Genomic DNA, 15382 nt, shown 5'->3' on the forward strand with positions numbered 1-15382 from the left:
GTATTCCCTGGTAAGGATGATTTAGTCAGGAAGGTCCAAGTAAGAGTTGTGGTAAACAACAAAGCCCATGAATATGTAAGACCCATTTCTGAGCTTGTGTTGCTAGGTCAATAGTTTTGGTAATTTTTCCCCCTAGAAAATTAGGAAGGGAGTGTGCCGTTACGAGAGGTAACGGGGCTTTTTTATATGTCCGTGTATCCCCATGTTTACATATCTTTTTGTCGTAAGGCTCGTTTCCCCTCGGAAGAGGTTTTTAAGTTTGTTTTTTCGTAATGTTTAATTTAAGTATGCTGCGAGCAGAAGCTTCGTCTGCTTAAGAATACTATCGTTGTAAGTTGTCTGCAAGCTGTGCTGCAAGATAGCATCTCATTATTTGTACAAGGTTCACTTTAAGAATTAGACTTAAGAAGGTGTGTAAGAACCTGTTGCGGTGGTGCGATGTTACGTCGCGCCTCCAGCCAGTGTGGTTTGAAACGCCTTCAGTTGTATACCCCGCTCCCTTCGCGGCCTACTCGGTGAGTTTTGAGCTGAATTTAGTTTTAGATCTGGTATATTGTTTCTTGTATGTCATAATGAATTTAGCCTTAAAGCTGCTCGTATTTCATGTTCAGATTATTTGTAATTCTGTATAAAAGCTGTTAGTAACGAGCGTTGCTCTGGTTTGTTTACAGTTTTTCATCTCCTACTCCTCCTACTCCTACTACTTCTACTTCTACTCTTCCTCCCAATTACTGTGTGCGGCCATGGTTTCAACGGAAGCACCTGTTGTGTGAAGATGAGAAAGTCGTGTTTTCTATTGCCAATAAATGTTAGCGACGAGTACCCCGTGGATCCTTAACCCCGCGTTGTTTACGTTACGTAACCCAGAAAAGAGGGCACTCGTTACGCTAACCCCCTATGCGTCGCAGAGTAATCTGTGACGCCTTAAATGAAAAACGATGGCCATTGGCGCTCTCTGCCAAGAAAATCGCTTTCGTGAAGAGGTGAATGAAAAGAGCCGCTGCGAAGGAGTTAAAAGTTAGCCATGCAGTATGCCAAGTCCATCTTGAGGTGTCGGCCAGACCACGCCCTGCACGCCGTTGCCACGTCTAGATTCCCCTCGTCGTCACCACATGAACTTGATGTGTCGCCTTCCTGGCATAAGTTTACGTGTGTGCGCTTGTTTTTGTAGCGCAAGTAAAAGTGTAGTGTAGCGCAAGCCAAAGTGTAGTGATCGTATCGGCGCGCGAGTGTGATGTGGCAGTCTTAGTGATCGTATCGGCGCGCGAGTGTGATGTGGCAACAACGTATGGTTGCCAAGCCCCAACAGTGTTTACATAACACCACGTCGCAGTTAAGCATGTGTTTTTCCTTTGAAGGCAAGCTACCTTGCCTAAATCCTGTCATATGTTAATATAAGCATGCGACTAATGTGCATTTTTAGATTGAACCAAATGTAGGGTTTAATCTGTTGTTGTCTACCTCAATAGTCGTATAGTTAGGAGTGTGGTAACGTACTCCGTGGTTTTCGATTAAGTTCGAGTTTCCTTGTCTTCTTTATCATATTACTGTCTTGTCTCTCACTGTTTCTCTCGCTTGGCAATATGTCTTCCAACCACAGTATAGATGAAGGACCCGTCTCTGGTAGGGTCAGAGTCCTCACGGCTGAAGGGCAAGAGGCTTTTCAGAGAGCGTCTGATCAGCATGAAGAGAGGGTAAAGGCGAGTAGAGAAGGAGTACAAGCCTTATTGGAAGAACCGAATCATGGTCCTTGGTTGTATGAGGCCCACGCTGTGTACCAGGATACTGTAAAAAGGTACCTGGAATTCTTAATGCGTGAACGTACTCCAGAAAGTCTGGCTCGTGCTGAATCAGTGAAGCACGAAGACAGGGATTTTCAGGCATCTTTTCGTCAGGTAATCAGTAACTATGCTTCCTCTTCCTCAGTTGAAGTCACGGAAGAGGAACACCACACTGAACCGTTTTTACAAGATGACCCGAAGTCCAGTCAAGTTCCTTTATCCCTCGTCGACCACTCTGAGCGTTGTGTGCCCCCTTCCATGAAGGGCAGTTCAAGAAGGTCGGTTAGGTCAGGTCGTTCCAGTAGCACCAGTGTTAGTGTTGCAAGGAAGCAACGAGCCAAGGTGGAGACCGCTCGTATCAGAGTTAAGTTTGCCGAACAGGAGGGTCAGCTTATGAAAGAGCAGGCTGAAATGCAGGCCAAGTTCAAACTTATGACACAGCAAAAGGAGTTGGAAGAAGCCGAAGCCGAACTTAGGCACTTAGGACCCGACGATGATTGGGAAACATGCAGTGACTGGGACCAATTAAAAGGTACAGTCGCTACCCGCACCCAACTATATGTGGAGCAACAGGGTGGTATAGTCGATGTTTCCGCTAGTCAGAAGGATCTGGTAGGCTTGAATCCTGAAAGCCCTGTTTTCAAGCCCTGTTCTGATTTCAGAGTTAACTCACAGCCTGCTAACAATGTTCCATTCAGTTTTGAACCTCGTATCGAAAAGGTAAAGGTGAGGTCTGTGCAACCTGCGCAGCAACCTGTTGCTAACCATGTTTCTTATGTGTCACCACCTGTAGTAAAACCTCCTCGTAGTGCATCTCCTAGATTGGGGACAACCTCCAATTCTGCCGATTTGAGCAAGTTCTTCTTGCGGAAGGATTTACTTCTTAGCAGGCTGTCTACGTTTGATGATACTGCGGAAGACTATGCTGTTTGGAAAGAGAGTTTCAAGGAAGTCGTGCAAGAGTTAGGCACCTCATGTAAGGAGGAAATAGACCTGTTAGTTAAGTACCTAGGTCCTGAGTCTAAAGAATGGGCCCGTACAACTAGAAACTCAAATGCCAAGAATCCAAACCTGGCGTGCAGTAGAATTTGGGAGCGCTTGGATGACAGGTTTGCTGCCCCTTCGATCATTGAGACTTCAATTAAAAAGAAGCTCGCCAACTTCTCTAGGATTTCACCTAGAGACACCTTAAGGTTATACGACCTGTGTGACATTCTGTACCAGATAGAAGCCTTGAAGGCTAACCCTGTATACAGTACACTGTTTGCATATTATGACGCCTCGTCAGGCATCAATCCCATTGTCGCAAAACTTCCACCCTGTATACAGAAAGCGTGGACTGGCAGAGCCATGAACTACAAGACTGCTCACGGTGTGCCGTACCCACCTTTCTCCTTCTTCATTGAGTTTGTGAAGGAGATGGCAAGGGTCGAGAATGATCCATGTTTCTCTTATCAAAGCCTTGGAGCCGATGGTTTTGTGAAACCAGAGAAGCCACCTCCCTCTAAGTTTCCTCAAGTACGTGTGAAGAAGACTGACACCATGTTGTCCAGTGGCAGTAAGTCGACCATGGGCGCTGACAGGTCTGTTGGCGCCGCTAGTCCTACCGAGCAAAGAAAGGCAGAAAAGGGAGATTTTTGCGTCTACCATGATGCCTACGTACACCATTTGGATTTCTGCAGGGCTTTTCGCACCATGTCAGTGAGCGAGAGGAAGGTTTTCTTAAACGATAAAGGAGTGTGCAACAGATGTTGCAAAGGTAACCATCCTCCTTCCAGCTGCAAAGAGAGAACTTTCTGCAAACTCTGTAAGGCCCATACTCATGTGACTGCCTTACATCACGATGAACCCAGGTCGAAGAGGAGTTCGACTCAAGCGGTTACACAGCATGGAAGGGAGGTTGCTCAAGATAAAACACCTCGCTCCCCTGTAGTCAATCAAGTGCCGCTTCCAAATGTTCTTACCCCCATAGTAAAGACTCAGGGAGGGGAGGATGCTGCGGTCAATTCCAAATGTACCTTGATATGCAGTAACCCCACCTCCATGAGTAAGTCCTGCGCCAAGACCTTCTTGGTAAAGGTCTATCCTGAAAGTAAGCCAGAGCTCGGAGTGTGGTGTTATGCCATCCTAGACGATCAGTGCAATTGCTCTTTAGCAAGGTCTGAGTTTTTCGATTTGTTTGACAAGCTGAGCAATCGGGTTTCATATCGTCTAGCTACCTGTGCAGGTGTAACGGGCGCTTCTGGGCGCACCACCAAAAATTACACCATCGTGTCTTGGCATAACTCACAAGAGGTACATATCCCTCAGTTAGTGGAATGCGACAGCATTCCCAATGTAAGAGAAGAGATACCCACCCCCGCCATAGCTCGTGGTTATCCCCATCTGTCCGATCTGGCCGAATGTATTCCACCTCTGGTTCCTGAAGCTGAGATTTTACTCATCATTGGTCGAGATGTGCCTTCAGCTCATTACATTTTTGACCAGAGAATTGGACCTGTCAATGCCCCTCTAGCTCAACAGACCAGTCTGGGTTGGGCAATCATTGGGGAAGTGTGTCTCCATGGCACTTGTAGGCCTCCTGTCATTAGCAGTTTCAAAACATCCTTTGTACATGATAGACGTCCCTCTATAGTCGCACCATGTGGTAACCAGATTCATGTTTCTGAAGTAAAGGATGATTTGTTCAAGGTAACCAAAGATGATGACAAGGCCGCCCTGTCGATTGAAGACAGGAAGTTCTTGGATGTTATGAACTCAGAGTTCCGCAAGGATCAAAGTGGTCATTGGGTCGCGCCACTGCCTTTCCGTCCCAATGTTGTAGCCACCAGTAATAATAGAGACTTTGTGTGGCACCGCACACTGTCTCTCCATCGTAGTCTCAGCACAAAGCCGGAAAAACGTCAGCATATGATGGCCTTCATGCAAAAGATGTTAGATCGTGGGCATGCTGAGGTTGCACCACCATTGAAGTCTGATCAGAAGTGCTGGTATCTTCCATTGTTTGGGGTGTACCACCCTAAGAAACCTGACAAGATCAGGGTTGTGTTCGACTCTTCTGCCAAATCCAGAGAGTTCTCCCTAAATGATATGCTGATGTCAGGTCCTGATATGACAAACAGTATTCTCGGGATTCTTCTACGTTTCCGTCAGGAAGCTGTAGCAGTGGCAGCTGATGTAGAACAGATGTTCTATAATTTCAAAGTGAAGACTGAGCAAAGAGATTATCTCAGATTCTTCTGGTACAAGAATAATGACCCTGATGAAAGGTTGATTGAGTATAGAATGACTGTTCACGTTTTTGGGAACACGCCATCTCCCGCCATTGCCACCTATGGCTTGCGTAAGTCTGTAGAAGATGCCTCTCCTGAAGTTCGCTATTTCATAGAGAACAATTTCTACGTGGATGATGGGTTAGCATCTCTGCCAGATGCGGAGACTGCTTACAAGTTAATCCAAGACTCTAAGTCAGCACTTCAAGAAGGAGGACGCCTGCGCTTGCACAAGATCACTTCCAACAGTAAGGAAGTGCTGGAAAAGTTTGCCACCAGTGAGCTGGCTGATAACCTTCAGGAGCTGAACCTAACTTCTGACTCTATGCCTATGCAGTCTAGCCTGGGCCTCTTATGGGACATCCAAAGAGACGTTTTCGTCTATAAGTTCATGGATTCAGACAAGCCTTCGACAAAAAGAGGGATACTGTCTGTTGTAAATAGTCTGTTTGACCCCATGGGATTCTTAGCCCCAGTAATAATAGTGGGAAAACTACTCCTAAGAGAGATAACCAATCTAAAGTGTGGTTGGGATGAACCCATACCAGCTAAGATCCATACCAAATGGTCCAGATGGCTAACGTCCTTAAGTGACCTCAAGGATATAAGCATCAATCGTCAGTTTGCTAGTATTTCTTTGTCTCAAGCTCACAGGATAGAGCTTCATACCTTTTCAGATGCTTCCAGAGTAGCAGTAGGAGCTGTATCATATCTTAAGGTTTTCAGTGATACCAAAAGCTACCAGGTGTGTTTTGTGAGGGGACAAGCTAAAGTAGCTCCCAACCATGGTCATACTATTCCCAGGTTAGAGTTGTGTGCTGCAGTGATGGCAGTTAATCTCAGCAATTCCATCTCGGATTGCTTGGACAAACCCTTAGACGCAAGGCATTTCTATTCTGACAGCATGATTGTCTTGGGCTATATTCATAATGAAAGGCGTAGATTTCAGGTCTACGTGAGTAACAGAGTAGACCACATTAGGTCGTCCACCGAACCTAACCAATGGCATTATGTACCTACAGATTGTAATCCAGCAGACCTGGCTACCCGTGGTCTTGAAATAACCAACCTAAATCAGAGTGATTGGTTGTCAGGTCCCTCAAGCTTATTTGAGGATGTTGTATCCACCAGTGGAAGTTTTCCTCTTGTAAGCCCTGAGACAGATAAAGAAGTAAAGGTATCAGACTACACAATTGAGTCTGAACCCCTTGTTAGTGCAAACAAAAGCAATGTAGAGCCTGCAATTGCGTCATTAGCTCAGAGGTTCTCTAATTTCTCCTGTTGGAGGAGACTTGTAAGAGCGGTAGCTCTCCTTAAGCATATAGCCCGTTCTTTCAAACAAGGTAACAAGTGTTGTTCAGGTTGGCATATATGCAACAAACATAAGTCACCCGATCAACTAGAAGATGCAGCTGATTTCATTGTTCAGACATACCAAAAGGATTATTTCTCGTCTGCCATGACTAAATTGCAAGGTGAAGTTTGTTTACCTCCTTCCAGTCCCATTGCATCTCTGTCTCCTTATTTAGACCAGAAGGGCCTACTTCGTGTAGGAGGCAGGTTGAGTCAAGGCGGTGATATACTGGGTATGCTTGCAAGGCCTATTATTATTCCAAAGGAATCCCATTTAGGCTTGTTGTTGATCCGTCACTACCATGAGACAGTGCACCACCAAGGGAGAGTGATTACAGAAGGAGCCGTCCGTACAGGTGGTTTCTGGATTTTGGGAGGAAAACGTACCATTTCTAAGGTCATTTCCAAATGCGTCACCTGTAAAAGGGTAAGAGGTAAGGTGTGTGTTCAGAAGATGGGAGACTTACCCGTCGATAGACTTACTCCCAATCCGCCATTCTCCTATGTAGGAGTTGACCTTTTTGGCCCCTGGCATATAAAAACTCGGCGCACTAGAAGTTCCTTCCTCGAAAGTAAAAGATGGGGCGTTCTGTTCACCTGTCTTGTTTCCAGAGCTATCCACATAGAGACTGTAGAAGAATTGAGTACTTCTTCCTTCATTAATGCCTTAAAGAGATTCATTTGTATTCGTGGCCCAGTTAAGATGATGCGTTCTGACAGAGGCACGAACTTTGTAGGTGCTGTCAAAGCACTGAACTTGCTTGCCATTACCGATGAAGGTGGTGATGTCAATAGTTTCTTGTCAAGTCAAGGTTGCACTTGGTTGTTTAACCCTCCTCATGCTTCTCACATGGGTGGAGCATGGGAGCGTATGGTGGGGATAGTCCGCAACATCATGAATGTGATACTGACTAACCATCACCCCAAGGCATTAACACATGAGGTGTTAGTAACCTTCTTTGCAGAAGTATGTAAGATCGTGAATTCCAGACCTTTAGTTCCTGTTTCCTCGGACCCTAGTAGTCCTTTCATTTTGTCTCCGTCCATCCTTCTCACTCAGAAAACTGATATTCCTGTAACTCTTCCTGAAGAGATAGATATTAAGGCAGTATACAAATCTCAATGGAAGCATGTCCATCACCTTGCTGAGGAATTCTGGAAGAGATGGAAGAAAGAGTATCTTTCCTCTTTACAACCCAGAAGAAAGTGGGTCAATTCCTCTCCAAATGTAAAGGTGGATGATGTAGTGTTGGTAAAAAACCAAGAGTGTCCCCAAGGACAGTGGCCCTTGGGTATTGTAAACAAAGTATTCCCTGGTAAGGATGATTTAGTCAGGAAGGTCCAAGTAAGAGTTGTGGTAAACAACAAAGCCCATGAATATGTAAGACCCATTTCTGAGCTTGTGTTGCTAGGTCAATAGTTTTGGTAATTTTTCCCCCTAGAAAATTAGGAAGGGAGTGTGCCGTTACGAGAGGTAACGGGGCTTTTTTATATGTCCGTGTATCCCCATGTTTACATATCTTTTTGTCGTAAGGCTCGTTTCCCCTCGGAAGAGGTTTTTAAGTTCGTTTTTTCGTAATGTTTAATTTAAGTATGCTGCGAGCAGAAGCTTCGTCTGCTTAAGAATACTATCGTTGTAAGTTGTCTGCAAGCTGTGCTGCAAGATAGCATCTCATTATTTGTACAAGGTTCACTTTAAGAATTAGACTTAAGAAGGTGTGTAAGAACCTGTTGCGGTGGTGCGATGCTACGTCGCGCCTCCAGCCAGTGTGGTTTGAAACGCCTTCAGTTGTATACCCCGCTCCCTTCGCGGCCTACTCGGTGAGTTTTGAGCTGAATTTAGTTTTAGATCTGGTATATTGTTTCTTGTATGTCATAATGAATTTAGCCTTAAAGCTGCTCGTATTTCATGTTCAGATTATTTGTAATTCTGTATAAAAGCTGTTAGTAACGAGCGTTGCTCTGGTTTGTTTACAGTTTTTCATCTCCTACTCCTCCTACTCCTACTACTTCTACTTCTACTCTTCCTCCCAATTACTGTGTGCGGCCATGGTTTCAACGGAAGCACCTGTTGTGTGAAGATGAGAAAGTCGTGTTTTCTATTGCCAATAAATGTTAGCGACGAGTACCCCGTGGATCCTTAACCCCGCGTTGTTTACGTTACGTAACCCAGAAAAGAGGGCACTCGTTACGCTAACCCCCTATGCGTCGCAGAGTAATCTGTGACGCCTTAATGACCATTGCTACATGCATAGGGGCTTCCCCATCTGTTATAAAACTGTTACAACAAAATTAAACATTTTCTTTCCTGATACATCTACCTTACATTGTTATCAACAGGAACATTGGAAGTTGAGCCAAAGTTAGCAAAATGGTTCTTATAAGATTTAGGATTTCCCTGGAGAAAATCACTGCATGCAATTTCATTCTTTGTTTCCAGCTCTTCTTAGGGCTGCAATTCATTTCCTCTGTCTCTGGGCACTGAGTTTCTTACATTTTTCTCCCTGGTTTGTTAAAACAAAGGGGATTCTGTAGAAAGATTTCTGAGGTGTAGGGTGCGAGTATATCATTCATGTATAGATTAAAGAGTGTGGGGGATAGGACAAAGCCCTGAGGTACTCTGTTCCTAAAATTTCTGGTGCATGATGCCTGGCCATTATATAACACATAGGCATTTCTACCTACCAAATAATTGGCCAGTCATCTTTTAGTAATTTTGTGTATGTCTTTGTTGTATATTTTGTTTGTGAGATTGCATTGGGGGGGGATTAAAAGCTTCATTAATGTCTAGTATTATAAGAGGTGTTCTCTGTGGTGCTAATCTGAATTGATGCCATCAAAAACTCTGTGTGAGATCTATTTGAAAAGTGTGGATTGTAGTGGTCTAAAATTGTGTTGTGATTTGGAAGGGTTATTTTTGGTGTGGTAAGTTGTAGTATGAAGCATTTTATGACTTTGGAGGGGGCACAGATAAGTGTGACTGGGTAGTGTGATAATGGCAATGTTAGGTTTTATTTGGGTTTGGGGTTTGTGATAATTTTCCCACGCTTCTAAATTTTGGGTAAGGTGTTGTGTGGATAGCTGTAGTTTATAATGTTGATGAGTCCATGTCTTCCGTGTAGTCCGGACAGAGCTGGGGGCCAAAAGTGTCCCAAGAATTCCTTGCCACTTGTGCAGGTGGCATAGATCCCGAGGATCTGAGTTGTGACAAGTGCAGTATTTATCATATCATAAGTATTAGATTCTGAAATGTTGATTTTGCAGTGGTTGGAGTGATTGAGACTTAATAGAAATCTGAGTTGTTGTCTCCACCACATCCTGGAGAAGGAAATTCTAATGATGAGAGATTCTGAGAAGAGAAAAAGTGCCTGTGTGCATCAGTCCCTGCCCTTGTTTGAAAAATCTTAATAGAATGACCTCTGGTTCCCAGTGAGGGGTGCCATTTTTAACAGATTGGAAGGTTATATTGGAGATCAGATTGATTTATTGTTTTGGGTGCAGCAACATCATGGTCATATAGTCCCACTACAAAAATTAAAGGCAGCAAAGATGGTATGCCAAAATATTTAAGTTACAAATTAAATTTTGGTTTGGTAAAAATTATTGAAAAGTATAACATGAGTATACAAGTAGGAAATAGGGTGAGTTAGTAAGATAATCACAGTAGAAACATTCAAAAGTGGAGATATAATTTCTTTAGAATACATTCTCTACAAACATGAGTACCTCATGTCCCAGGGAAAGGGCCTCCTTTCCAAGTTTCTGCAAGATGCAGAATATTTCATCCTCACTGTGATAATGAAAGAGGTATCACTCTTACAGGTCCACGAGACTGGGACACTACTAGAAAGTGTTGTACTGTTAAGGGAACTAAGCAGTCATTGTAGAGCAGTTGTGTTTCCTGGCACATGAGGTGAATATGTGGGAGACATGCCCACCTAGAGACAGGTCAGTGCAGTGTATGAATGGCCCCCTTGCACAGGTTCCTATGTCTACAGATGGAAAGCAAGAGGGGTTATTTCCCCCATCTTAGTGGTGGCCATCAAAGCCTTCAACCTTTTCTGCCAACTGTAAAGAACTGCCACCCATATAGTGTAGTACATGAAATGGAATGAGGTTGGAAGGGGTAATCTGAGTTGCTGCCCTGTTACCCAGCCTGTTGGCCCTCTCGTTCCCTGAGATTCCCACATGTACTGGGATGCAGCAAAGCCCAACATGGTAACCTCTATGCTGGAGTAGGTAGGGCCTCTCAAGAACTGATAAAACAAGGGGATGAAGGGAAGGAATTAAATGTTCCACAGCAGAGAGAACATTACAAGTTACTAAAGATTATAAATGTTGAAACAGGAAGAGTGAAGATAATTCTTAAAGCTAGGATAATAGCAGATAACTCTACTGTAAAAACAGAAGCAGCATTGGGGAAACTATCACCTAGACAGAATGAAGGGAATATAACATTGAATCTGACCCCAGCAGACTTTGAACCATCTGTAAATATTGGGATGGAGTCAGAATGTGTGGAACAGTGTTCTAGGAATAATATATAGTACTCATAATTTAGTTTTAATTTTTTTGATAGAGATATCAGGGCTGCATACAGAAACACTGGGTAATTGCTAGAACCCAACACTTGGAGAATGGAATTGATAAGGACATACAGTAATGGAAGGTACATTAAGATCACCATAACAGATGTAACCCGGAAGCTGAAAGGGTTTGGGAAACTTGGACGAGATACATATAGCTATGGGTGCATCCTAGGAAACTGACATACAAGAAACTGACTCAGGAAGATGCTGAACTTGATACCAGCATCTCAACAAGGGGGGAGACTGGTGACACTCAATGGAAGGACACCTGCATCCACCAATAAGCTAGATATTGGGGATGGGCAGAACACACCAGTTGCCAGGTGAGCACCAGCATGGTGTACTGAGTTCAACACATGAAACCAATTCTCAGTAGCAGATCAATTAATTTTACAACCATACCCCAAATTAGGAAAAATGATTGTTCAATGCAACAAGAGGAGGGTGTTTCTGTCAGTGCCCCAAGAGCTATGAACCAATATTCTAATGAGTGACCGTGCCTTCATACAAGTAGCCTTAATACAAAGAAGGTGAGGTACCCAAGTTAGGACAGCTGTCAAATGTTAGTCCCAGGAAGCAAGTTTCCTTCATACAAGTAGCCTTAATACAAAGAAGGTGAGGTACCCAAGTTAGGACAGCTGTCAAATGTTAGTCCCAGGAAGCAAGTTTCCTCCACACAGGAGAATCTTTTTCATAGAGATATAGGTCTGGATCAGGGTGAACACCTCTAAGACAGCAAAAGTGTATGGCCACAGTCTTTGAAGCTGAGAAACGAAATCCCCGAGTTTTAGTCCAATGAGAGATCCTGTTAATTGCTAACTGCAAATTCCTCTCAATGTCATCTGCACTACAGAGAAGGAGATTGACAAATGAGTGACATATAAGCTATCACAAACTCCTGGAAGTACACTAATGACATTGTTTATAGTCACAGCAAAAAAATGTAACACTTAATATACTTCCTTGTGGTATGCTGTCTTCATGTGGACAAGCTTCAGACAGAACATTTCCAATTTGCGTCCATAAGAAGCTATGAGATAAAAACAGGGAGTCTGCCACATAGACTGAAGTAATTTTACCATGGAAGCATCGTGAGGGGCACTGTAAACAGTGAGATGTGAGTCACCTACCACCACTTTACTGCTGTTTACCTATTTGGTTATATCAATACCATATGTATACTCACACATCATATAGATTTCATAAATGTAGAGGAAATTCCAAAAACTGTAAGATGGTCATTATTATGGTAGGCGTTCTGATCCATTCATATCATTTCACTACACAATGTAAACAAACATATGGTTGCCAGATCAAGTCTCTGACATAAGCCAAAGTCCAACCAGTGTACCAGATATAAGTGCTGACAATAGATCTGTCTGTACTATTACAGTGAGACTTCTCATTAATGGACGTTAATTAGCTGTGTTTGCGGTGTTTTTGCTGTGTTTTTGGTGTTTTTGGTGCTGTTGTTTAGTGCGTGCAATCACTATGCCACACAAAAACCACTCCAAAACACCAAAAACACAGTGAAAACACCGCAAACACAGCTAATTAACGTCTGTTAATGAAAGGTCTCACTGTATTATGTTCTTGTTGAAAGTGTTCATATGAGAAGTGTCCATTTGAGAAGCAGTGATGTGGTAAATGCTCAAATTAGACCAAAGCTTGCAGAACGTCCAACTTTACATTGTTTAATGTTAATAGGCAGGGACTCCTTCTGAACTGAGATAATACTAATATCAAATAAAGGTTGAACAAAGAGAATATCTGCAAAGATTTTTTTTCAGTATTATCACACAAGTGTCACAGCTGGTAAAAGATGACTGGGTGTGTGTATATAACACTGTGTAACAACTTTTTTTTTTTCTTAAGCAAACTTTTTTGCTGGTTTCTATAGTGATATAGAATTTTGTGCTGCTTTCTATATTGATATAGAAAATTATACTATTATAAAGAAATGTATTGGGTACAGGAAAACATCTACAATTGTTGCTTACATTTTTACTTTTTCAGGTTTATAAATATTAACATTCTTGACCATGGCAAGAGTCAGGCTTCCAGAAAGTGTAGTGGCCCCCTTGAGATGACTTGCAGCCAGAAAAATTCAATGTTATTAGACAGCCTCTTGTAGAGCTTGCCAAAGTGTTGCTACTCCAGCTTAATATAAAGCTTGGTATGGTTAAACAGTTCGTGAAAGTATTAGATCATGATGGAAAAGCATTTCAAGGGATTCCTCTACTTTTTCCAAAGCTATCAGAGGCCAAAGTTAAGGGTGGTATATTTACTGGTCTGCAAGTAAGAGACATGTTGAAGTCAGTGCAACTTGAGAATGTAATGAGTGATGTCAAAAGATAGGTATGATGTGCATTTTGAGATATAATCAATGGAATCATTGGTAATAATAAACACCCGAACTACAAGTAGCTCATAGCAAAACTTTTGGAAAGTTACAAGAAATTAGCATGTAGAATGTCATTAAAGGTGCACTTTTTGCATTCACATTTAGATTGCTTTGAGAAAACTTGGGAGAAATGAGCGAAGAGTATGGTGAGAGGTTTCATCAGGACATTGCTGCAATAGAGAAAAGATACCAAGGAAGATGGGACACTGATATCATGGGATCAAGGAGCTCACAGTAGGAAATCACACTCATCAGTGCATTTCTAGCAGGCCTTATAATAGCATCATATGCTTTTCTTACATTTTCTCATTAGTTAAAAACGGAGTACAAGAACAAAATATCAGCTACAATTTATAAACAATGTCAACATGCTAAATATAGTGTACTATTGCTACTATGTGTAGTATGTTTTGTATATAAAACCTCAATTATCTTTTAAGATATTGATGCTATGCAATTTTCAATGGTATTTTCAAAATTCAGGAGGGAAAAACAGCCATTGAAACTCATTTAAAGAAACAAAACTAGTGTTACCCAGTGTAATGTTTTTGTGTTTAAATGATCTGTAGGTTGAAAATGTTAAAGCACTTGCTCTCACATTATACAATGTCTTCTTGCTACTTCCACATTTACTGGGATAGCAGTTCCAGCGTGAGTACATCATGATTGTTGAGATTGTTTTAGTAGGTATATCTGATAGTTATTTTTTCTGTTAGACAAATATGTATTTTACTAAATGTACATACATACATATACCAAGGCTTTTTCCCCCTTACAAGGGGGGTAGCCAAAAAGAAAAAGGCACAAAATCAATCCCACCCATTCCACCCCTGAATACACTCCACACCCCTCCACCCTCCCTCTTATCTTAGCACCTCCTGAATGATGGGTCATCCCTGCACCTTGTCCACTGCCCTGGGTCAGAAGCAGTGTCGCAAGACACAGCACATCCACAGCAAGGCTGCTTCATTAAATCGGCGACCCCCCCCCTCTCCATCCCCCCATTGCATAAAATGAGAGGACGGGGAGAAATCCCTTCGGGCTGCGTCAAATTTTGCTCACACATACTACCTCACCCCCCATCCACCCTCCCATTCCACCTCATGCTATCACAACATCATCCATATACAACCATTCTCCATTCACCCCTGTCTTCTGTCCTCTCCCATCCTTCCTCAACAGACATTCCCCTCTTCCCCAAAGCCCCCTTCACCCCATCCATCCACCTCATCCTAGGACGTCCCCTCATGTTCACTCCCTCCACATCTGCCTTCCACACCTCTTTTACTAGTCTTTCTTCACTCATTCTTTCCATGTGTCCAAACCATCCTAATATTCTTTCATCAACCCTATCTCCCAGCTCCTTTTCCACCCCTGTTCTCCTCCTCTTGTGACAAGAAAAAATATGGAAAGTACTTCTAAAATTTCATAGATAAATTTCATTAATTACATTTTGCTAGAATAATAACATAGGTACACCACTTACCAGTGTATCTTAAACAATATGACTTGCATCACTTATCTGAGAGAGAACTGAATAAACCTATTTAGAGTAGGCCATGTTTAGACTGAGGTCTTGTGAACCCAAACATGAAATGCTATGAAATTATATTGAACTATAACTGCTGTGGCCAGATGGGCCTTTCCCTAGTTCCAAATCTTGTGACATAATGAAAAAGCTAGAGCAAAATGTGAGTCTGGTTATGGTGTTGAATGTGCATGTCTATTGGATGGTTTTCAGCACATTTCTAATGAAAAAGTAGAATGCAACATATCACAGCACCATGTCTGTTAGCGTTTCTACTTATTTTATATTAGGTGGGGGGATGTACAAAGGGACTGTTTAGGTACAAATGGACTTGAGTATGAAATGGTTTGTGTATGTCCTATTACAGTATATTACACAATTTCAAAGAGACGTCAATTTTATAATTACATTTTTTTTTTTCAGGATGAGGGTAACTATCACCATTTCTTTGGAAG

At 42.5% G+C, this 15382-nt stretch overlaps 1 protein-coding gene across 1 annotated transcript; it reads left to right on the forward strand.

Annotated features, from left to right (window-relative positions):
* Window positions 1-438: 438 nt before the first annotated feature.
* On the forward strand, window positions 439-8634 carry LOC143030366 (uncharacterized). Its single transcript, XM_076193517.1, has 3 exons — window positions 439-466; window positions 4210-8227; window positions 8384-8634. Exons 1-2 carry the CDS (start codon window positions 439-441, stop codon window positions 7824-7826), a joined length of 3645 nt encoding a protein of 1214 aa, XP_076049632.1. The 3' UTR covers window positions 7827-8227; window positions 8384-8634.
* The last annotated feature ends 6748 nt before the right edge of the window (window positions 8635-15382 follow it).

The sequence above is a fragment of the Oratosquilla oratoria genome, chromosome 12, assembly GCF_046742065.1.
Source record: "Oratosquilla oratoria isolate Oo_2021 chromosome 12, ASM4674206v1, whole genome shotgun sequence".
Taxonomy (NCBI): domain Eukaryota; kingdom Metazoa; phylum Arthropoda; class Malacostraca; order Stomatopoda; family Squillidae; genus Oratosquilla; species Oratosquilla oratoria.